The sequence below is a fragment of the Henckelia pumila genome, chromosome 3 (assembly GCF_033568475.1).
Source record: "Henckelia pumila isolate YLH828 chromosome 3, ASM3356847v2, whole genome shotgun sequence".
Lineage (NCBI taxonomy): Eukaryota > Viridiplantae > Streptophyta > Magnoliopsida > Lamiales > Gesneriaceae > Henckelia > Henckelia pumila.
The window spans coordinates 171945884-171970002 of NC_133122.1; the positions used below are offsets into that span (position 1 = coordinate 171945884).

Below are 24119 nucleotides of genomic sequence, written 5' to 3' on the forward strand. Positions count from 1 at the left end.
TAGGGTTTTCCTTTTGTTTCACATTTTTTGGTCTATAAATTCGAAGAAACTGAAGTGTTTTAATGGCGGATCACCCTCTTGTGTGGGAGCTTAATTTATGAAAAATAAAGTTCCTCCAGTTATTTTTGCTTCTGGGAAAAATAAAAAACAGAAACAAACCCTTGTTTCCCAAATTTAATTTAGCCATATATATATGCTTAACGGAATATAATAGTGTTTTTTTTTTCTTCCTGTTTTGAGTGGCTGAGTTTTATGCAAATTGAGATAGATCCAGTAATAGAGGTATGTTTATTTAGGTTAACTTTGGTTGATGCTTTGAATGACCTCTTGTATTGATCAGTAATTAACCAATTTTGACTCGTGTATATATATGTATATATATATATATATATAAATATATTATATCATCTCACTGCAGGCTAGGGGAAAATAGATGATCCAAGAAATACAGGCAAAAAATTTTCTAGCTCTGATCTGATCTAGCTACGATTTTGGCTGGTAAGGGCCGAAGATTTATATATGTTTGCGTGTGTGAGAGAGAGATTCAATTTTTAAAATTTTCTATTTAAACAAAAACGTCTTCTCTCATGTTGATTTTGAAATCTGACAATTAATTTCCAAAATTACTTGAGACGATTGGAAGAGTATCTTAGGTGCGGTGTATGATCATAAGACTAAAGAGATCCAAGTTTTTCTAGCTACCAGTCTTTGACACTGATTAGTGTAATTAAAGCATAATATATGAGTTGATTAATCTTCTTACTTGTTCCAATGTTAATTTGAGTAATGTTATACGAATGATTAGTGTCATGTATTATAGTTTTATATAATATTCCAAGTATATTGATTTATCATATTCATATTATATATGTATCCTTAATCAACTCATCCGTGAGTAATCAAGAGGTACTGCATCATACTGTTGTATATATCAAATATAATATGTATGAGAGAAATCTATGCTATTTTGTAGAAGCATATATAAATCTTGAACTTAAAATTATGGATATGACTTTTGATGAAATTTTTTTGGGCAGCAATGGCATCAAATACCATGTATTCAAACCCTCCATGCGCAGCCTGCAAATTCCTAAGAAGAAAATGCCTGACAGGCTGCATATTTGCCCCTTATTTTCCTCCGGAGGAACCCACCAAATTCGCCAACGTACACAAAATCTTCGGATCCAGCAACGTTAGCAAACTGCTAAACGAAATCCTCCCACATCAAAGAGAAGATGCAGTGAACTCTCTAGCATACGAAGCGGATGCGCGGCTTAAAGATCCGGTGTACGGCTGCGTAGGGGCAATATCTGTTCTTCAAAGGCAAGTTGTTCATCTTCAGAGGGAATTAGATGCTGTTAATGCTGATTTAATGCGTTATTCCAAAGGCAAAAATTATGGAAGGGGTGGTTCTTCGTTGGATACGAATACGGGGATTTGTGTGGCATATAATCCTTATCAGTGGATTAACAATCCCGCCAGCGATAACGCTGGAATCGGTGGAGATGGCGGCCGCTGATTTCATAAAATGATTGTAATATATATTAAAATGGGAACGGACGACAATTAGCATGTATGTATAATCTAAATTAAATTAAAATATCGTATAGAGTTTGCATTATTATATTTTGTTGGAGATTCACCTAGCTATATGAAAAAAATATTGAGTTCACCAAGTGTGTGAAAATACTACATATCTATATGTGTGTCAAAAAAAATGGAAGTTATGAATATATAGTAATAGTATTTGTGATCGAGCTATAATATTACATGCAGTCCAACGGCCCAAAAAGGAACTCAACAGCATGTAGTACCTCTCCACACCCATGAGTCAAAAAATCATTTCCCAAATATTATGCAGCTTTGAAAACCAGAAACCTTAGCATGGGCGGATGAAATTATTTGCTTTCATATCGAAAAATTGAGATATTGTGAAGAAACAGAGTTCATGGCAAGAAATCATACATACATAGTGTTAATGTACTATAACACCGATTGCCTTACTTCTTGTTTAGCTCACAAACGTCAATCACTTCGAGAACACTCACATCAAAACAGAGAATAAGATAAAAAAAAATAAATAAATAAACAAGCAAGAAACACTCAACAATTACGTGGTTCGACCCTTTCTTGAGTCTACATCCACGGGAGAAAATAGCAGCCAATCTTATTGATTGAAAGAGTATCCCATTTACAAATTAAAGCTTTGATTCAAGAACCAATCAACAATCTCAAAGTACACTCCTAATTAAGCTATACAATATGAGTTTCTCTCTTGAATCTCCTTTGTGTTGATCTCTGATGCTTTTTTTTAATCTCGTTTCAAGTGAGTTCCTTCGAGTATATAACTGCCTTCTTTACCAGTCACCACTCCAATTTTCCAGTCATCCTTAATTCAAGAAGCTAGCTGTTTTCAGCTCCAATCTGAACTAACCACCTTAACTGCCCTCAACTTCCGTTTGCATCCGGTTGTTCCCTCCTATTTGTTTCGAGCTATAAATTCTTGATCAAGGAATATTCAACTTTGAGAGACACTTCCAACAATTCTCCACCTTGTCTCCATGAGTTGGCTGCCTTCCTCCATGTTAGAACTAAGTTCTATTGCCTATGCTAACCAAGCTTTGGCAGTACCTAAACTTGACTTGAGGCAGTGCCTTGGTTAGCATATCAGCATGATTCTCATTTGTAGATATCTTATCTACAACAATCTATCCCTTGCTCAGAACATCTCTCACGAAGGGTAGGTGATAAGAGTCGTTTTTCCTCGTTTTATTAGTGTTTTGCATTCATTCTTTGTCGTCTTGTTATTGTTTTTCTAATTTTGTTTGCATTTAGTGTAGTTTTATGTGGTTTGTTTACTCCTATTGATTTATGATTAAATTGGCAGGAAAGCGGGAAAAAATCATATTTTCGGGCTTCACAAGGGGGTGCGCTCGGTCCGCAAAAAAGAGCAGACCGAGCGCTGACATTATTTAGGCAGGCAGAGAGTTGAAGAAAATGAAGCGCTCGATCGATGAAAAACAGCATACCGAGTGCTTGCTGAATAAAAACGGGCAGAAGGTTGGCTAGAGTCCAGCGCTCGGTCGGCAAAAATTAGCAGACCGAGCGCCCGCGCGAGATTTTGGAAATTTTTATTTCGGGAGTTTTATATGGAAAGGACTCTGAGGGCAATATATATAAAAGATTTTCAGATGTTTTTAGGGTGGGAAAATCACACCAAAGCAAGGCGGAGGTGGCTCTGAAGATCGATTCTTCTTCTTCTCGTTGGGAGTTTTTCTTCTTCAATTTTACTGAAATTTTATGTTGAAAACTTTATTAGTTTGAATTTTATTATGAGTTGTAGTAGCTAAACTCTATTTTGTTGGAATTTAGGGGATCCTAACCCCGAAACATATATGTTTTTGTGATTGAATCGTTGGACGAATTGATTGAGTTTTTATACGAGTATTTGATTTTATCATAGTTTATTATTCTATGTTGAGGAGTAGCTAACTTTAATATAGATTCGTAGATTGTGAATTGCTGTCGAGAGATAGATTCATGATTAGGACGAGTGATAAAATCCATGGACTTAAAATATGCATAGAGATATGATATTTAGTACATTTTGATAACCATAGACCACCAGGTTAAAAGTTGTAGGAATTCAATGAACGCAAAGCAATTAGTAATAATAAATAATCAAAGAGATTTGATTGTTTCATTAACTTGAACTAGATTGGCATCAACTCGATAGAGTGTGTCAATATTTCAGGAATTCTTGTCAAATTTATGAGTGTAAAAGTAATTTCAATCGTCCAAATTCAATTAGGGGAAAGGTGAACCGAGATTCCAACAAAATTTCCTCATATTATATTTTTCTGCGCTAAGCATTGCTTGGTTTATTTTATTTTCATTCAAGTAATTATTCAATTAAATTCTTTAATTTATAATTTTAGAATAATCAATAATCAAATTTTCATTACTTTGAGTAGAGAAATTAAATAATTGAATTATTGTGACATAGTCCCTGAGGACGATACTCGTACTCAGTACACTTTTCTATAACTTGAGTCGTGCACTTGCGATAATTTTGAGCATAAAAGAGAGATAATTATATTGAAATTAAGTGTTAGTATTTGCTCGATCAAGTTTTTGGCGCCGTTGCCGGGGACTATTAATTACTTTGATTTTTCTTATTTCATTTTCTCTACTTCAATTTCAATCACTATTTTCATCTGTGAATTGCAGGATTCTCTTGCAGTGCATGCAACATTTACCTGAAGCAGAACTCTTGTCTTTTGATCCAGAAATTGAAAGAACTTTTCGCAGAAGAAGAAGACAACAAAAAGAATCAATTGCAGAACAAGAACGACTATGTGGAGATGGAAAAGATGAGAATAATGCACCACCTATCTACAGGTCAATGCTGGATAGTGTAATGCCATCTATCGAAAATGCCAGACCAAGCATCATCAGGCCAGCCATAGCAGCAAATCAGTTTGAAATAAAGCCTGTTGTCATTCAAATGGTGCAAAACACAGTCCAGTTTGGTGGGATGACAATAGATGACCCATATGCGCACCTGACAAATTTCTAGAAATCTGTGACACTTTTAAGATGCAGGGAGTTTCTAATTATGACGCTATTCGTTTGTGTTTATTCCCTTTTTCTTTAAGAGATAAAGCTAAAGCATGGCTAACAAATCTACTTGCAGGTTCCATCACTACTTGGGATGATCTCGCAAAGGCTTTCCTGACCAAATATTTTCCACCATCCAAATCAATGAAACTCAGAGCTGACATCACAACATTTTCTCAAGGCGAACAGGAAACACTCTATGAAGCATGTGAGCGTTACAAAGATCTACTAAGGAGATGCCCACATCACCAACTACCAGACAGTCTTGTGGTACAAAATTTTATTATGGCCTTCCTCACTCAAATCGCACCATGTTAGATGCAGCTGCAGGGGGAAATTTGTTACGAAAATCACCAGAGGACAGATATGAGTTAATTGAGGAGATGGCATCCATTAGCTATCATCCTCAATCAGAGAGGAATGCAGCCAGGAGAACCGCAGGAATGCATCAAGTTGATGCATTCACCTCAGTAGCAGCTCAGCTTGAAGTCATGAATAAGAGGATTGAAGCGCTAACTCTAGGGCAGTCTGCGATGCGTATTCAAGTAGTGTGGTGTGAGAAATGTGGTGCTGAACACTTCACAAAAGATTGTCAGACAGGAAATCCTTCATATCAGCCAGAAGGAGGAATGGTGAACCATGTGGGAAATCAGAACCGCCCTAGGAATGATCCATTCTCGAACACATATAATCCAAGGTGGAAACAGCATCCGAAATTTTCGTGGGAAGGACAGAATAATAGGTCATATGGGAATCAGAACTACGGAAGACATCCTCAAGAAGAGAAGTCAAGCATGGAAGAGATGATGCAGAAGTTTATATCATCCACTGAGACTAGAATGCAGAATCAGGATGCATCGATTAAGAACTTGGAAAATCAAATAGGGCAGTTAGCTAAAGCGATGTCCAGTAGAGAGCTGGGTACATTGCCAAGTGACACGAAAAAGAATCCAAAAGAGAAGGTCAAGGCAGTTGAACTAAGAAGTGGGAAGATAATTGAGGGTGAGAAACGAGGAGAGAAAGAATCAGAACCAGCTACACCAGGGAAAACTGCAGGTAAGTCTTCTGATTCTACACAACCACCCACATCACTGTCAAATATTGTTATTCCACCACCTTTTCCTGCAGCTCTCAAGAAGGCCAAGCTAGATTCTCAATTTGCGAAATTCCTAGAAGTATTCAAGAAATTGAATATAAACATCCCCTTCGCTGATGCATTGATGCAAATGCCCAGTTACGCTAAATTCTTGAAGGAGATTCTCTCCAACAAGAGAAAATTGGAGGAGCATGCAATGATCAGCCTAACAGAAAATTGCTCTGCGCTAGTTCAGAACAAGATACCACCAAAGCAAAAAGATCCAGGGAGTTTTTCTATTCCTTTTATCATTAATGATGTGCAATTTCATAAAGCTTTGTGTGATTTGGGAGCTAGTATAAACTTAATGTCATATTTGGTTTTCAGGAAACTGAACTTGGGAGAGCCGAAATCCACCCGGATGTCGTTTCAATTGGCGGACAGGACTATCAAATATCCCAGGGGGATAATAGAGGATGTGCTGGTGAAAGTCGATAAGTTCATCTTTTCGGTGGATTTTGTGGTGCTTGATATGGAGGAAGATTTGGACATGCCGCTTATTCTGGGAAGACCTTTCCTGGCAACAGGGAAAGCACTAATCGATGTCCAAAAGGGAGAGCTACATCTGAGAGTGGGAGATGAGAAAATCTCCTTTGATGTGTTTAATGCACTTAAATTTTCACAAAATAATGAAGAGTGTTTTCAGATTGATGTTGTGGACTCACTTTTATATGATTATGTGCAGGATACATTTCAGGAACCATTAGAAGCTGCAATTTTATCGACTTCTTGTGATGACTTAATCAATGTCGAGATAGAAGAGATGACGGCGTACTTGAATGATAACCAGTCATGGCGAAAAAGGTGGAAAGCTCAGACTCGAAGATCTTGGTGACCAGAAGGATTTAGTCCTCCAGAAACCAAGCCTTGAAGAACCACCAACTATGGAGTTGAAACCATTACCTACCCATCTCAAATATGTATTTTTAGGTGAGAATGGAAATTTACCTGTCATAATTTCTTCTTCTTTGACAGGTGATATGGATACCAGACTGCTGGATGTTCTCAAAAGTCATAAGAGTGTGTTTGTCTGGAAGGTCGCAGATATCAAAGGCATTAATCCATCTATCTGCATGCACAAGATATTAATGGAAGAGAACATCAACCCCATGGTCCAACCACAGAGGAGATTGAATCCCAAGATGCAAGAAGTAGTAAAGGCTGAAACGATAAAACTTCTGGATGCAATTATCATTTATCCCATTTCTGATAGTGCATGGGTGAGTCTGGTTCAATGTGTACCGAAAAAAGGGGGAATAACTGTCATTAAGAATGAACAGAATGAGTTGATACCTACTAGGACAGTTACAGGGTGGCGTGTGTGTATAGACTATAGAAAATTGAATGACGCAACCCGTAAAGACCATTTTCCCCTCCCCTTCATTGACCAAATGCTAGAAAGGATTGTTGGGTATGAATTTTATTGCTTTTTAGATGGGTATTCAGGATACAATCAAATTTCGATTGCACCTGAATATCAGGATAAAAAAACTTTCACTTGCAAATATGGTACGTTTGCCTATAGACACATGCCTTTTGGTCTTTGTAATGTTCCTGCGACTTTTCAGAGATGCATGACTGCTATATTTCACGATATGGTTGAAAATTTTTTAGAAATATTCATGGATGATTTTTCCATTTTTGGTTAGTCTTTTGATGCATGTGGGAATAATCTGAATAATGTTTTGCTGAGATGTGAGGAAACGAACTTGGTACTCAACTGGGAGAAGTGTCACTTCATGGTGACCGAAGGTATTGTATTAGGGCACCGAATATCTGAGCAGGGAATCGTGGTGGACAGGGCCAAGGTGAAAGTCATTCAGAATCTACCTCCACCGACAACGATCAAGGGAGTCATAAGTTTTCTAGGCCATGCCGGTTTTTATCGGCGGTTCATTAAAGATTTTTCAAAAATTTCAAAACCTCTATCTTCATTATTGATGAAAGATACACCTTTTAATTTTGATTCCACTTGTTTGCAGGCGTTTGAATTTCTGAGAGAAAGATTGGTGATTGCACCAGTGTTGAATTCACCGGATTGGGATCTTCCATTTGAGGTAATGTGTGACGCCAGCAACTCAGCCGTCGATGCTGTACTTGGCTAGAGGATAGACAAGGTATTTCGTACTATTTACTATGCTAGTAAAACCTTGAATGAGGCTCAATTGAATTATGCGACCACTGAAAAGGAGTTGCTAGCTGTAGTTTTTGCACTGGACAAGTTTCATTCATACCTTGTACTTTTGAAAATCACTACATACACAGATCATTCTACAATTAAACACATTTTGGCTAAGAAAGATGCAAAACCTAGGTTGATTAGGTGGATTCTACTCTTACAAGAATTTGACTTAGAGATAAAGGATAAAAAAAAGAGTAGAAAATGTTGTCGCTGATCACCTATCTAGACTAGAATGCATTCCTGATTGTGCACAGAATGATACTGAGGACATAGATGATTGGTTTTCTAATGAAAAGTTGTTTGTCATAGAACACTTGTCGTGGTATGCTAATTTTGCAAATTACTTGGTCATGGGCACACTCCCACATAACTTGTCTTTTCATCAAAAGAAAAAGTTTCTATCAGATGTAAAGCATTATTTTTGGGAAGAACCTTTCTTGTTTAAAATCTGTGCTGACTCTATGATTCGAAGATGTGTGGCGGAAGGAAAAATGAAAAGCATCGTCAGTCATTGTCATGACCGTGAGGTAGGTGGCCATGCTGGGCCTATCAAGACGGCAACTAAGGTACTTGAATGTGGGTTTTATTGGCCCAATCTTTTTAAAGATGCACGTGCTTATCTCATTGAGTGTGATAGATGTCAGCGGACAGGTAATATCTCAAACCGTCATGAAATGCCTTTGAATAATATTATTGAGTGTGAGATATTTGATGAGTGGGGAATCGATTTTATGGGACCATTTCCAAAATCTTTTACAAAAAAATACATTTTGGTCGCCGTCGATTATGTTTCTAAATGGGTAGAGGCTGAAGCTTTGGCAACTAATGATGCACAGGTGGTCCTAAAATTTTTGAAGAAAAACATTTTTAACCGGTTTGGTACACCATATGCAATTATTAATGATGGTGGCACCCACTTTTGTAATAAGCTCTTTGAAAATCTTTTGAAAAAATATGGTGTCAAGCACAAAGTTTCTACTCCTTATCATCCCCAAACAAGTGGCCAAGTAGAAGTGTCCAATCGAGAAATTAAGAAAATTTTGGAAAAAAAGTGTGAGTACAAATAGAAAGGATTGGGCACTTAGACTTGACGATGCATTATGGGCCTATATGATTGCTTTCAAAATGCCTATAGGAACCTCCCCTTATAGACTGTTGTTTGGAAAGACATGTCATTTTCCAGTTGAGTTAGAGCATAGAGCATATTGGGCTATCAAAGCATTAAATTTTGAATTTGCTGCTGCAGGTGATAAAAGATTGCTAGAGCTAAACCAATTGGAGGAGTTTTGAGATCAAGCATACGATATGGCGATGTTGTACATAGAAAGGACCAAGAGAATACATGACAGACGCATTCTTCATAGAGAATTTAAGGAAGGAGAAGCAGTTCTTTTGTTTAACTCCAGGTTGAGGCTCTTTCCTGGAAAGTTAAAGTCTCGGTGGTCCGGCCCTGTATAACACAACCAACAATATATACTCGAAAATAGAGTCACAACTCCAATTTACAAACCTATAGCCGCACTGGCCAGGACTAAATACATGCAGAGCCGGCAAGGCTCGATCACACAAATAACAATCCAAAACAAATTCCAAAACTATCGATACAGATACACAGGGCATCACCCCAGCAAATATAAAACTCGCCAAACTGATATATACATATATCTGGGAACTCGACTCCACGCTCGTCTCACTGGGTACCACTAGATGACGCTCCACCAGATGCATCAAATCCCCCTGGATAACCTGCTATGAATCACAAACAACCACAACATAAAAAGAAAACAGGGGTCGGACCCCAGTACGACGAACTAGGAAAATTACGACAAATATAACTGACATGAATAAAATCAAGTACAATGCAATGAAATGCAATGTAATGCATGACAGGTATCAATGGAATAAGGGATACCAAATGGAGTCCAAATAATCGTATAACAATAATCTCAGTGGCCACCCGTGCCAGGAACGCAGCAGACCTCGAATCATCACTGCTAATCCATACACGTAGCATCGGAGGGTGACAGGAGCGACCCGTCCAGCCTCATGCTGTCATCAGGAGTGTCGTACGTAGCATCGGAGGGCGACAGGAGCTACCTTTCCGTGCCTCATGCTATCTCAGGAATGCACTAAACAATGTCACTCGCTCCATGATGACTCAATACATCTCAAGAGATCAATATCAATAGCAATCAAAGGAGTCAAGGCTCAACGTGCTATGAAAAATTGTAAATGAATGAATGCAATCATATAATCCACATAAGCACATAAAGCACATTATCACTCATTACAAAATACTTAATATCATTACATGTCATTATATGCGTCGTAATATAAATAGCTCATACGTACCTCAACCAACACTTATTTTACCACAGAAATATCTCAAGTAATTCTTGAATAGTTCAATCCTGTGAAAAACCATTGATATCATATTAATTCCTATTTTCATTTATATAATCTGCGAATTACTGAAACTAAATCTAAAAATCAAACTAACATTTTTACAAATTCATATCTCATATTAAATTATCCTATCAATGACAAAATGTCGAATAACCGACTTAAAAGTCGAAATACCCAAAGTAGAACAATCTGAATTTTCCAAAAATTCCTACAAATTTCGAAAATGTGCATTTAAATTTTTTAGAGCATCTAAACACTCAAATACTGACTAATCAACACTTAAATTCAAAAATCCCCAATATTAAAAATCTGGAAATTCAAAATTAATCCCAAATAAATTCTGAAAAATATCGAATACCTTCAATCGACTCCAATTTAGTACCTACAACCAATAATAAATCAAATATCAATTATCGGAAGTCAATTGAATCAATATTCCCAAAATTTGGAACACTAATCTTGAAATCTACCTCAAATATTCGAATTAGAGGTCTAATCAACCAAAACCACAACCCCCTAAACTCCGGCGACGATTGGCGGCGGCGAACGATGGCTAGCGGCGGCGGCTGGTGCAACGGGTTTTCGGGAATCTCAATAAAAATATGAAATATAGGTACGGAAAGATAGCTCTCATCGAGAGGATTCCGAAACTATATTTATTTTCAAAATCCGGCCAAAAACGAAGAAGATACGGAGATTTGAAGCGATAGGAAAATTTTGAAAAGAAATCGAGAAGAACAGACGAGGCGGAGGCGGTGGAAAAAGATGGAGGAGAGAGATTATGCTATATATATTATATTTGTATATGGATATGTATTAGTTTAATGTGTGTTTTCTTTTATTCATTCGGGGTTAAAACTTGACCCGATTTGAGTTATTTCAACTACTGTGTGATTTATAAATCAAATATGCATTTTAATATCGTCTATAAATCGATATTTATAAATACATATTTTTAACACACAAATTAATTAATATAGTAAAATCGGATCCTTACAGATGCACTTTCTTGATATGAGTTGTACATATCAAATCTTTTATACCTCTCATTTTGGTGTGGAATCGGTTTATTCATGTTACGTGTTGCCCATTATTTTTGGTGGGGTTTCCATCTTTCAGGTATTAACCATCCATATTGCAAACTATGTACCACCCTAGGAATTTTTGGCTCCGGATGTCACAGTCCAACATGGGATAGGGGAGAGCATATGGTTCATCATCGAAGTCAAGCTGTGCTCCAGGGTTGGTAACTGTAAAACTCTGAATCACGGGTGCTTTACCACTGACTTTTTGGTTTGATGGAACTCCACCCCCCCCCCCCCCCCCCCCATTTCATCTTATTTGTAGTGAGGAGGAGTGTACCTGTAATTTTGATGACCAGATCCAGAGTTTCCGGGGTGGCAATGATCACTCGCCGGGTAACCTCCACTAGATCCTCTACCTTCGTTGAATTTGTGACTCTTATCAGCAGTTTTCCTTGGATTAACTGTAATCTCCTTAGAATTTTCAGTGACCTTTGGCACAGATTCTTCACTTGTCTTGATTTTGCTCATCTCACCTCTCATATAACTCATTGTAGAGACACTACAACAAATTTTGGTATCAATGACACCTAGATCATAAGTTTATGTGCTTGCTCCATGTGTTCCATGGTACTAGAAACCATCAGATCCATATCTTCAAACTTCTTTTCGACCATAGAATCAAAGTGTTCAAAAGGAACCACCAAATTTTTGGAATATTACCAGATCCTCCTTCATCAGTTTGCTTGTTCTTCTCAATATGCTCAATCATCGGCTAACAATATTTTCAGTAGCATCAACATGAGGAACAAAGTATCCCGATACACCATCATGCGACGGCAGTTTTCCGTCACCTTTCTCTGTACTATGCGGTTCTTCGACAGCATGGTCCCATCGGACGTGCCAAAATTATGTTTGCACACAAAAAATGGCTAAAGTGTGGTGTTGCGGACGTGCTAGGCACGTAAGTGCCAGGAGATAAAAATAAAAATGAATATAAAATCTAACTTCTAAACCAAACAAAATGTGAGTTCCGATTTCGTCGTTGGTCTCAATTCCACCTGTTACACACCAAAGAACACAAGAAATTATGAAGAAAAATTCTCAATAACAATCAAAACTTGAAATTTGCTACTGAAAACTTGAATATGACAAGCATTTGCCATAAAGAACAGAAAAATATGGTGCTGGAATGCTCGACGAACTAAGAAAATATACTGTAGCCCTAAACTAGAATTTGTGGAAAATAAAAAGATGATGAATTTCTCAAAAATATGCAGAAATATTTGCTATAAAATCAGAACTTTTGGAGCTTGTTATTTTTGTGATTTGATTGTGTTTTCTCAATTGTTGTTGTCGTCCATTTTGCTTGCATGCTTGAACAACTTCCCACTCTTCCACCTACTACATAGTGGAATACGTTCACCACTTTCTTTCCCACTATTTTGACTTGATCTTGATTTTAAAATTGTGCTTCCACTTCAATTTGCTGCTACAAATTCAAAGGCTTGGACTTTCACCCTTCTAAACGGACTGCAATAATCGGGTTGCAACACTTCCAGGAATTGGGCCGAGTGAACTCATTTGTAATTGGGCTGAAAATTTACTTTTATTTTGGACTAAACAATAACCAGAAATGAAAAAAAAAAAAAAAAAAAAAGCATGCAAGTAATATGTAAAAATACAATTTCATCGTTAACATGACCAAAATTAAAAAGTTCAAATAATATAACTAAAAATGTTGTTATCTCTTTCTTTAAATTTATTGTTCTCTAATTCTATTTGATTAGTGCCGTAAAAAAAATTCTATATCGTTTGAACATTTTGTAATTTTTATTGTTCTCTTGCTCGAGCGAGAATATTTAGCCGCTCGAGCGCGCCTAGAGAAGTTTTATGTTTGGAGGTAGAATTTTGGCACTCGAGCGGGCTCTTTCAACCGCTCGAGCGCAATTGGACATGGTAATTTTTATTTTTCGGACTCTAGCAATAAGGAAAGAAAGAGTTTGGATTTGGGGACATATATATATCATAATTTGAGGAGAATTCGGGACTTCACGCAGAATTGAGAGAGGACGGCGGCTAGGGCTGAGGATTGAAGACTTGAAAGACGCTCCATAATAGTTTCTTCTCTGTTCTTCTTATTTTTATGAATAAAACATATTCTTGAATTTTATTTTCGTTTATTGAGTAGTTTTTCTTCAACCAAAACCACGAGATTGGGTCGAAACTAATTTATGTTTGAGACGTGGTTACATGTTTGAAATATTGTGGATATTTTCAATTACTGATTGGTGTTAGTTTAATATTTCTTGTGAATAGCCTGATCACCTAGTCACATGTGTGTTGATTAATCACGACCCAAAAGAAGATTGATTAATGATAGCTTCAAAAATATCAATCAACATATGGTTAACCCGACTAGAAATAGTAATCGGTTTCAGTATGCGATTTTAGGTGAAAACTGAATTTTCATAAATATTTAATGCATTTGAGTTTGATTAGAATTAATTAGAAAAAATTAATCCGTCCAACTTGAATAGGTTTAGCAAGTCTAGAAATAGATTGTTAAATATTATAGGAAAATTCACCGTGATTGGAATGGACATGATTTTCAGTTTGTGCTATTTTGATGCATAAATTAGTTTGATATCTTCGTGTGTTTGGTTGTCTAGTTTTAATTGTATTTATTCTTGAGCTTTAGTTGTTAGATAGTTTAATATTTATTTATTGCTTATTTTAATTTATATTTTATTCAACTCATCACAATATTTTTATTATTTTTTCTATAATAAATTAAATAATTAAATCTTAAAAATTAACTACAGTATATGTGAGATCGATACTTGGACTCATTTTCTATTTACTATAACTTGACCTAGTGCACTTGCTAGTTCCAACCGAATTTTATGGTCAATCGTGGATAGCATTATGTGGCGCACATTGCACACTGCGAAAAATTCTTTTTCTTGTAGTGCTTGAAGCCCTTAGGATAAGGGTTATTGATGTCGATGGTCTCTGGGTAAAGCTTGTGGAACTCAGGCCTAGTCATTGGCCTAATTCCTAGTCCATACAGGTCCTGTACCCTCTCCCGTATCAGTTCTTGATCCACCGTTGTGGTCCAGTTAATGGATGATGATAAGTGGTTGTCCCCCAAGTGTTTATGTAATGTCTCACTGTATCAAGACGAGTCTTTTCAGCGTGCTTATGTCCTCACTCACACACACCCTGAGAAACTCCCTAGGGGGTGATTCATCTTAAATTGCCCTAAGTCAAGCACGCTTAACTTTGGAGTTCTTATGTGATGATCTCCCGAAAAGAAGATGCACCTTCTTGATATGAGTTGTACATATCAAATCTTTTGTACTTTTCATTCTGGTGTGGGATCGGTTCATTCATGTTACCTGTCGCCCATTTTTTTTGGTGAGATTTTCATCTTTCAGGTATTAACCACCCATATTGCGGACCATGTACCGCCCTAGGACTTTTTAGCTCTGGGTGACAGTTCAAGATGGGATATGGGCGAGCATATGGTTCATCATCGAAGTCAAGCTATGCTCCAGGGTTGGTAACTGCAAAACTTTGAATGACGGGTGCCTTACCACTGACTTTTTGGTTTGATAGAACTCTCCCCCACATTTCATCTTCTCTTTAGTAAATACTAAAGAGGAGTGTCCTTGTAATTCTAATGACCAGATTCGGAGTTTTCGGGGCGACGATGATCGCTCGTCGGAGAACCTCCACTAGATCATCCACTTTCGTTCTCATCAGCAGTTTTCCTCTTATTAACTGTAAGCTCCTTAGACTTTTCAGTGACCTTTGGTGCAGATTCTCCACTTGTCTTGATTTTGCTCATCTGACCTCTCATATAACTCATTGCAGAGACACTACAACAAATTTTGGTATCAATAACACCTAGATCATTAGTTTATGTGTTTGCTCCACGTGTTCCATGGTACTAAAAATCATCAGATCCATATCTTCAAACTTATTTGCGGCCATAGAATCAAAGTGTTCAGAAGGAACCACCAAATGATCTCTAGAATATTACCAGATCTTCCTTCATCAGTTTGCTTGTTCTTCTCAATATGCTCAACCATCGGTTGAACAATATTTTCAGTAGCATCAAAATGAGGAACAAAGTCTCCCGATACACCATCATGCGACGACAGTTTTCCGTCACCTTTCTCTGGATCTATGCGGTTTTTCGACGGACTGGTCCCACCGAACATGCCAAAATTATGTTTGCACAGAAAAAATGGCTAAAGTGGGGTGTTGCGGGCGTTCCAGGCACGTACGTACCAAGAGGTAAAAAGAAACATGAATGTAAAATCTAGCTTCTAAACCAAACGAAATGTGAGTCCCGGTTTCATCGTTGGTCTCAATTCCACCCGTTAAACAACAAAGAACACAAGAAACTATGAAGAAAAATTCTCAACAACAATCGAAACTTGAACTTTGCTATTGAAAACTTGAATTTGACAAGAATTTGCCATAAAGAACAGAAAAATATGGTGCTGGAATGCTCGAGGAACTAAGAAAATATACTATAGCCCTACACTAGACTTTATGAAAAATAAAAAGATGATGAATTTCTTGAAAATATGCAAGAATATTTGCTATAAAATCAAAGCTTTTGGAGCTTGTGATTTTTGTGATTTGATTGTGTCTTTTCTCAATTATTGTTGTCGTTTATTTTGCTTGCATGCTTGGACAACTTCCCACTCTTCCACCTAGTACATAGCGGGCAACGTTTACCACTTTCTTCCCCACTATTTTGACTTGGTCTTGATTTTAAAATGGTGCTTCCACTTCAATTTGCTGCTACAAATTCAAAGGATTGGACTTTCACCCTTCTAAACGGACTGCAATAATCGGGTTGCAACACTTCCAAGAATTGGGCCGAGTTAACTCATTTGTAATTGGGCTGAAAATTTAATTTTATTTTAGGCTAAACAATAACCAGAAATGGAAAAAAATCATGCAAGTAATATGCATGTAAAAATATAATTTCACCGTTAACATGACCAAAATTAAAAAGTGCAAATAATATAACTAAAAATTAAATGTTGTTATCTCTTTCTTTAAATTTATTGTTCTCTACTTTTATTTGATTAGTGCCGTAAAAAAATTCTATATCGTTTGAACATTTTGTAATTTTTATTGTTCTTATTAAGATATTCTCTCTCGACGGATTCTCCAACATTCGAAATCCCAAATATTCGGATTCCAACACTTATCGGGTAAGGAATCGAGTGGATAATAAGTTTCTCATTTGTTATCGAGACAGTTCCTTACTCGATTCTACCATTAGGTGTTACATGAAGCACGTGGCACGCAATGATTTTTTATTAAAAAAAAGGTATATAATAAAACTTATTATTTCAAATGATTGGAAATTACATATATTATGGGGAAAAAATAATCTTAGCCCCCTCGGTTTTTTTTTTCTTAATTTCAAGATCCAAATCAAAAGAGGTATTCAATGACAGAAAGGCCGGAAGGAGCATTCCACGGAACTTGAACAATAACCATCTTATCTTCATACCCAAACGATGCATTCCCACCGTTGAGCTTGCAAGCCACGGGTCTCTCGGAAGCAAACACCCTCATTTCTCCCGTTCCTTTCACCCCAATTTTAACACATTTCCCGGTGTCGTCCAACACCAACGACTGAAGGGCGCCACCCGTATTGAGCATGTTTACTAGGCCGATGGGAGCAAATTGGATGGTTTTCTTGGCCAAATACTTGACAGGGGACACTGTGATGAGCTCGAAATGGAAGGGTTCCAGCGATATGGCTACGGTATCGGATGGGTTGGCCAGGACGAGCTTCTTCTCCCGGAACAAGTACAAGGCGAATGTTTGAACTCCTTCAACAGGGATTGGGTTGGTGCCTTGTTTCCATTCGATGTCATTGGGGCCTGTGACGGAGGAGACAAGTTTGGAGTATTCGGAGGCACATTTGTTGCGCCTCGTCTCCCTGCACCATCCTCCGCCTTGGCAGTTAAACAGACCAACAACTCCCGTGAACTGAAAGGAACCATCAAAGTCATTATGATCATATACGTCGTCATGTAGTATTAATTCCACTAATTAAATTATTATTAATTATATATATATATTACCTTGTTTAGGTTCCAAATTTTCAACATGGTCTTGCCATTATGGAGCGGATCTTCAAACAGACAATCACGAGTTGGGAGTGCGTAGTAGTCGCATCGCAGGATGGTGCCGTCGGGCAAGGTCATGGTCTTAAGCAGGTCGAAATTGTGCTTGCCAACGGAATCGCTCACGTAGATGGGTCCACCTGAAATAGCTCGGGATGCGGCATGGAACTCGGCGCATGGGTGAGTGGACTGGAACATGTCCCAGTCGGGGTGGATGAAATTGCCCATCCACAGGCTGTTGTAAGCACAGTGCACCATGTGGCAGCCCTGGAGCCAGAATGTGCCGTTTGGATCGCCCGATGGATCGGTGCACCAAAAGTCATCTCCTGCGCGCAGGTTATTAAACGTCGTTGATTAAAACCAATATAATAATATCCAATCCATATATATTCCAGGATCATCAGTACTCAAATTTGAATTCATATGGAATTGGAACACTCCGTTATTTTTCGATATTATATATAATAATTAATTTAGCTACATAACAACGTACCGACACGGCCTAGGGATATGGCCTGGGTTCCGAGAAACATGAAGTCATTGCAGTGCTCCATGCTAGCAATTACACCATTCCCCTTGAAGTGGTTCCTTATCGAAGAGGACAAAGCCCCATAATACGCCTTAGCTAGCTCCACTCTCCCACCATAGTCCTCGCATAACATTTCCAACAACTACGTACGTACAAGAAACCATAAACGTCGTAGCAATATTTAACCACACACTTATAATATTTAAATATGTAACTTACATGAATCACATCAATTTTGACTCCATCAATCCCAACAGACTCCAGATGCGAGTGTAAACCTTCATACATCTGATCGACAATCTCCGGTGGAACCAACCCCACTCCATTGTTTACGATCTTGTCCACTGCTAAATCTTCCATGGTCATTTCCAGGCCCGGTGTCAGCACCGGAGTGATAACCTTTGCCTGGGGCATGCCAGAAATATTTGGCCGGATCCCACCCCAGTACCCACACAAGGCATGCCAAACATACACGTAATCCACGGTAGTAAACTTGTGCTTGAGGTCCCTGATAAAGGCCCCCATGCCGGAATCCTGCACTTGGCTCTTGTAGTCTCTGAACTTGTAGTTTTCAGGAAATTGGATGAGTCTGCAGGGCATTTGCTCTCCGGCGGAGGTTCGATTCATTCCTTCGGAGTCGATGGGGTCCTCGTCGTGGCAGATGGACTGCCAACCGTCGTCGATCAGCACCAGACCCGGCGGACATCCGCCGTCGACTAAGCCCTTGACACCTTCCCAAACACCCTCAGGGTGGACGGTTAAGTAGAAGGCATCCCACGTGCACCACCCGAATTTGTCCACAATTCCTGGTGCCGTTTTCTCCTCTAGAAGTTTGAAGGTTCCCAAATGAGTGCGCGCCACTTTAATGGCGTCTTTAACGAGGGTAAAGGGATCGTCTCCTGCGTGCATGTAGAGCGAGGTCCTAAATGAGGATCCAGTAACTCGCGTGGACCCTGTTTCCACGCATAAGTCCACGTGGTCGTCTGGGCCGGGCTGGAGAGAAGCCCGAAAAGGGCTCTCGATGAGTGGAAGAAACAGGACATAAGGTCTGGTGCCGTCGTGTGACTTGTCAAGCATGAGAATTTGGGTTTCGTGCTCCAGATCGGAGCCTTTAGAGCCTGTCCAGTGGGTGGTCCACCAGACCTTGAACCGGAAAATGGACATGAAGTTGATTCCTTGAAGCTTGCCGATGGAGACCACGTGGTGGCTACGGGCTTCTTTGCTGTCGAAACCCACGAAGCATCCCGGGGTGGCCTCCCCGGCTGTGTAGGGTGACGGAGTGGCGGTGATATTGGGTGGCACCTCAGAAAGAAACACGTGATCATTCACTTTGAAATTCCATTTTTCATCTATTGTTATGGATGAGTGAGTGAAGGATCCGTCCACAACAAATGCGGGTTTCGAACCACCTTTGCTCAAACTTGGAGCCATCGATTTATATATAATTTCTCTCCTCTCTTCTCTTCTATTCTGTGTACCTATATATTACACAGAATTCAAGCTATATATATATGATCGATGGATCGAGTTGAGGGAATGATCGAGGCCAGCTTATATTATATAGAGCTACCCCGATAATTCATTAGCCTTGTGGGAATCTCGAATCCCATGTTAAGATTAGCTAAATTCAGCATATATACGAGTGCTAACCAAATCTATAATTGCTGGCCGGCCCAACGTCGGGGAATCATATTCATTCATGAATAAAAATGAATCTTCCAATATTCTATCCAAAGTTTCTTTTGGCAAAGGTGAACTTTTCCTCTCTTATTATTATTATTATTTTTTATTATTCTTCCTTCTTTATTCTTTCGTTCAAGAATCTTTTCTTATCGCAACTAACAAACGTTCATTAAACAGCAAAATTTCCTTCTATTGCTATTAAATATAATTTTTTTTTTTATTTATATGACTATAAAACAAACAATTTGAACTACACTCATTAAAATCTTCTAAAAATATTATCGCTCCTTATGTCTGAAAACCCCCAAAAAAAAAAAAATTTACCGCTCCGACGACAAGCTAAGAAAGTTGCATGTATTTGGTACGGCAAAAAGAGAGGTATCGGCCTACCCAATCATAAATCGCCGAAAGGATCGAGGACAAGAATACATGCAGCCACATAATACTTTTTCTTTAGAACATTATTATTTTTTTTTTTTGGTACGAAAATGTTATTTCATATAACGACCAATTACAATCTGTATTACTTACTGTTTAGCTGAGCTCGCGTACTTTGTAGCTAATAATCAAATAGAGTTTTTTTGGAGTTGATAATTTACACCCTAACATGTTATTGTGAGCGCAATCTGTTGGATCTAATTTGATACACAAATGAAGTGTCACGTCGTGGACGATATCGGTGGTGGTATTGCCACGTGCTTCAAACATGTATCATACACATGCCACATATCTCAAACGTGTCATGCTCCCATGTAGATTATTTATTAGTTATTATTTTTCCTTAATTTTGATCAACAAAACAGTAAGATTTGAAAAATATATATATACCTACATATAGAAATATCTATATATATAAACGAAAAAGTTTCGGTATTCGGGTTGGGACCTTATTTTCTATTGGACACTTGGGTACATGGTAATGCTAGCAGAATAAAAATGTGGGCCAAACGAGATTCAACCCATTTGGGATTGGATTCCGAGTTGGAATTGATTTGCACTTGAAAAATTACAAATTCTGGACGTGTACAAATTACTACACAACACCACACATTTAATTACTGCCATATGCCATTGCCACATGTATAGCAGGTGGTCGGAACCGAGTTTAACGATACCACTTAAACTTTGAATTTCTCTTTGTAATCCTTCCTTTGTGTATAATTTCGCCTTTATTCACAATACGATGTCATAGCCATTTTCGTAGCTACTGATCGATCCCTCGATGAAACTATTTCACGCTCTACTTGGTGCTTCATTAGATATTCCCAGAACAGACTGCAGCAGCAGACACAAAATGATGTTTATTATAAGAATTTGAGTTCGTGCATCACGTTTGAACGTATCTTCTTATAGGCACTAACTCACTCACATTATTAAGCAGACGTAGAGCAGCAGGCCGTGTAAATTTCCTCGCGAAAAGAAAGCATTTAGAGGGTTTTCCCTTGCTAGTGCACCATTCTCTTCTGTACTCAGTTTCGTAATAGATATTGTCTATACCCTAGATCATTGATAAAATTTATGAAATTCTTACTTAAGTTGTGCAAAAGCCAAAAATGAATACAAGTTCACCAAGTACCTTGATGGATTGGATGAGCATGGGCGAGGCATCAGCTAACTTGTAAGTCAGGGGATGCCATCCTCGCCTTTCAGGGTCTTTGGAAGATGAAAGATCCCATGAAGAGTGAGTCAGTGATCTTCTTGTGATTTCTCCTTCAAGGCCCTTCTGCTGATCAGTTAAATAAAGGAGCGGGCGGGGAAAATAAGTTGATGGACATGGATGATATTATAATTGAAATTTTGGCAGAATAAATGTTACTGTGGTATAGGAGGCCAACGGCAAGATCAACTTACAGCAAAGAGTGTCTGCACATAATGTTCATCTGGTATACAGTTATGTTCCTTTGATGCGTCAGCTGGCTGCAGATGAGAGATTTAAACAAAAACTAACGAAACATCATATCTTGAAGGTACTTTTTCATTACCGAGTAATTTACAAATGTGCGAAGATTATACAAGCTAGTGGCAGCAACAATCTAAACCAGAAATTTGTTGCTGATAAAGATACACAGGGGGTTGGAAGAGACAGGAAAAGGAAGCAAACTGCACAGAACACTTACGAGGGCTAGCTCACGCCAAAATTCCGGTAATGATCTCTTCTGCTTGCAGAGTGGGAAAAAAAACAAGTTAATGAAAAATTCAATCAACATTCACAAATCATTGTATGATGTGATGTGGCAGTTCAAATTAAAGCATATGCAGTGTAACTTTGTCCTGTGTGAGGCTCAGTTAGTTTGGCGTGTGATACAGTGTACTTGATTATCATGCTTCTTCAATCAGACCAAGCTCTCACAACGGTAAAATAGTATGGAAACTTCTAGACCATCAATTATGTGATGGGAAGACGTATGCACAAAAAGGAAATCTTCAAACATATTTGCTACCGGTGCTAGGACCAACGATGGCAGAGTAAAAGTCATCTATGTGAGTCGTGACACCATAACTGCAGAACAGAACCATAAATAGCTTGCCTTGCAATGCCACTGAAACATAGGGAATACGGAGTCATCTTGAACTACAATCTCGGCATGCTTTCTAGTAAGAACAACCCACTGCAAGAATGAAAGACAGTTTACAGGCAAGAACTTGATGCACATCAGTTTTTTACTTCTCCGATGCATTTTCCTTTTTGTACGTAGTACTTGTAGACTAAATGGACTGTAAAAAGCATGAAATACAACAGAAATATGCCGGACCTGAGATCCTTTCCTCCAGTTATCAACAGGAATCACTGGATCCATTTTCGGATTGTATCGGCCCTCTTTTGTGTCCGCAAAACTGCTTACATTGTTATGAACAGGAAGTGCTGAGAACTGACTAAATGTGGCGGGGAGAATGATGAGTAACATTTTAACTAACCTGTCCACAAAGCTAGTTGAGGTCGACATCATATAGTCATATACGTAGCTGAAATTGTATAGAGGTATGCAGCTGTGACAAGACAATAAAAATATTAACAACATAGGAGACATTAGAGATTGCAGGCAGACATCATAGATGGAATCTTCAGTACTTTTATGACAAGAAGATGCAACTGTTGATCAAAGTTCCAGATATGAAACATGAACATTAGAAAAGTGATTATTCAAAAAAAAAAAAAAAAAAAAAAAAGAAACAACATATTGACCTGTCCGAGAGGAAAATGAAGCGTTCATTTAAGGGATGCATCAGTGCATTTTGGAGTAAAATACGCTCTGCTTGGATCATACTAGCTTCTCCCCAGTCTACCTGGAAACGAAGAATCTCTAGGTATCAAGTCTAGAATAAATTTGGAAATGTCTGATTTAAAGATTACAAACAAAGACATGTTAAGCTGAGTCAAAACAATGACATAAATAATCAACTGGCGAGTAGTTGAGATAATCAAAAAAAAAAAATAGACCTGTATGCTGTCATTTATTTGACGATTTAAGAAATATGGCGACCTCGTAGTTGCCTTGTTCAACAAGAACCCAGGACGTGAATGAACATAGATGGAAAATCTGTTCTCCCCATCTCCCTGTAAAAGGTCTTGATTATCCGCATACCCGTGGTTTGCCGAATTATAAATTGAGCTAAAAACTAATGAGATGATGAAACACAGCACGTAAAAATTTTGTTGGTGATCAGATCTTGGAAAACAAAGTCCAAAGAAACGAAAAATAACTCAACCTTACCCGAAAAAAAGCATCCCAGACCATGTCGAGTGGAATCCGATTCCTTGCTATAAATAGGCAAGCGATTTTGGGCTTGGCAATTGTAGGCGGAGAAAACATTTGAATGGGGCTGTACTGCGATTCCATGAGTAGAAAAATGGCGAAAGAAGAAAAACACAAAAGCATCGCCAAAAGCTTCCTCTTCCATCTATGATGAAATTTCTGCGAATTTGTTCTTCGCTTCATGCTTTTCTACAGCTTCTCTCTGTTTCTAAACAATCAGATCCAAAGAAAACATAGAGTGAGTGAGAGAGAGAACAAAGCTTCCAACGAGGCTCATAAGCCTGATATTGTTTTTCTTTTCTTTTTCTTTTTCCAACAGAGAGGATTTTATTTTCATAATCTTAATCAACTGGAAAACTAGTTGTTCCTTTTTCCATGTATATATATAGTTGGCCACATATAATATATCATTATAGGTCGGTTGTCAAAGAGTCGCCATATGATTGAATCGACTTTTAAGCTAAATAATAATTCAATTTAAACCAAATTTCGGTAAAATGACAAAAACCAAATCTTTTTTTAAAAAGAAAAACATTAATTAATGTTATTTTAAAATCCCTAAACCTAAACATAAATTTCTCCTAACTCCCTACGTTCAAATTTTTTAGTTTGCACTCCCT

General features: G+C 38.0%; 4 protein-coding genes and 1 non-coding gene across 7 annotated transcripts; 2 read left to right on the forward strand and 3 right to left on the reverse strand.

Annotated features, from left to right (window-relative positions):
* The first annotated feature begins 1039 nt into the window (after nucleotides 1–1039).
* LOC140889954 (LOB domain-containing protein 25-like) lies at nucleotides 1040–1519 on the forward strand. Its single transcript, XM_073297701.1, has one exon. It carries the CDS (start codon nucleotides 1040–1042, stop codon nucleotides 1517–1519), a length of 480 nt encoding a protein of 159 aa, XP_073153802.1.
* Nucleotides 1520–4246: 2727 nt separating this feature from the next.
* LOC140889955 (uncharacterized) lies at nucleotides 4247–6590 on the forward strand. The gene is made up of 3 exons (XM_073297702.1): nucleotides 4247–4510; nucleotides 4606–4828; nucleotides 4939–6590. The coding sequence occupies exons 1-3, from the start codon at nucleotides 4247–4249 to the stop codon at nucleotides 6588–6590; spliced, it is 2139 nt and encodes a 712-aa protein (XP_073153803.1).
* Nucleotides 4768–4874, reverse strand: LOC140894086 (small nucleolar RNA R71). Its single transcript, XR_012153638.1, has one exon. It is a non-coding gene; the product is annotated as a small nucleolar RNA R71 (small nucleolar RNA).
* Nucleotides 6591–16725: 10135 nt separating the features above from the next.
* Nucleotides 16726–19598, reverse strand: LOC140887578 (galactinol--sucrose galactosyltransferase-like). Its single transcript, XM_073294905.1, has 4 exons — nucleotides 18281–19598; nucleotides 18026–18203; nucleotides 17491–17858; nucleotides 16726–17395 (listed from the first exon to the last, which is right to left on the reverse strand). The coding sequence occupies exons 1-4, from the start codon at nucleotides 19490–19492 to the stop codon at nucleotides 16832–16834; spliced, it is 2322 nt and encodes a 773-aa protein (XP_073151006.1). The 5' UTR covers nucleotides 19493–19598; the 3' UTR covers nucleotides 16726–16831.
* A 979-nt stretch (nucleotides 19599–20577) lies between these two features.
* LOC140890946 (glycosyltransferase BC10) lies at nucleotides 20578–23829 on the reverse strand. 3 transcript variants are annotated; one of them, XM_073299126.1, is made up of 11 exons: nucleotides 23458–23829; nucleotides 23184–23300; nucleotides 22929–23029; nucleotides 22661–22732; nucleotides 22498–22579; nucleotides 22273–22353; nucleotides 21862–21900; nucleotides 21596–21661; nucleotides 21321–21470; nucleotides 21114–21242; nucleotides 20578–21019 (listed from the first exon to the last, which is right to left on the reverse strand). In XM_073299126.1, exons 1-11 carry the CDS (start codon nucleotides 23680–23682, stop codon nucleotides 20978–20980), a joined length of 1104 nt encoding a protein of 367 aa, XP_073155227.1. In that variant the 5' UTR covers nucleotides 23683–23829; the 3' UTR covers nucleotides 20578–20977. The 3 variants fall into 3 exon arrangements, with proteins under 3 accessions (XP_073155227.1, XP_073155225.1, XP_073155224.1); XM_073299124.1 differs by having other exon boundaries at nucleotides 21321–21467; nucleotides 23184–23362; XM_073299123.1 differs by having other exon boundaries at nucleotides 23184–23362.
* Between the last annotated feature and the right edge of the window lie 290 nt (nucleotides 23830–24119).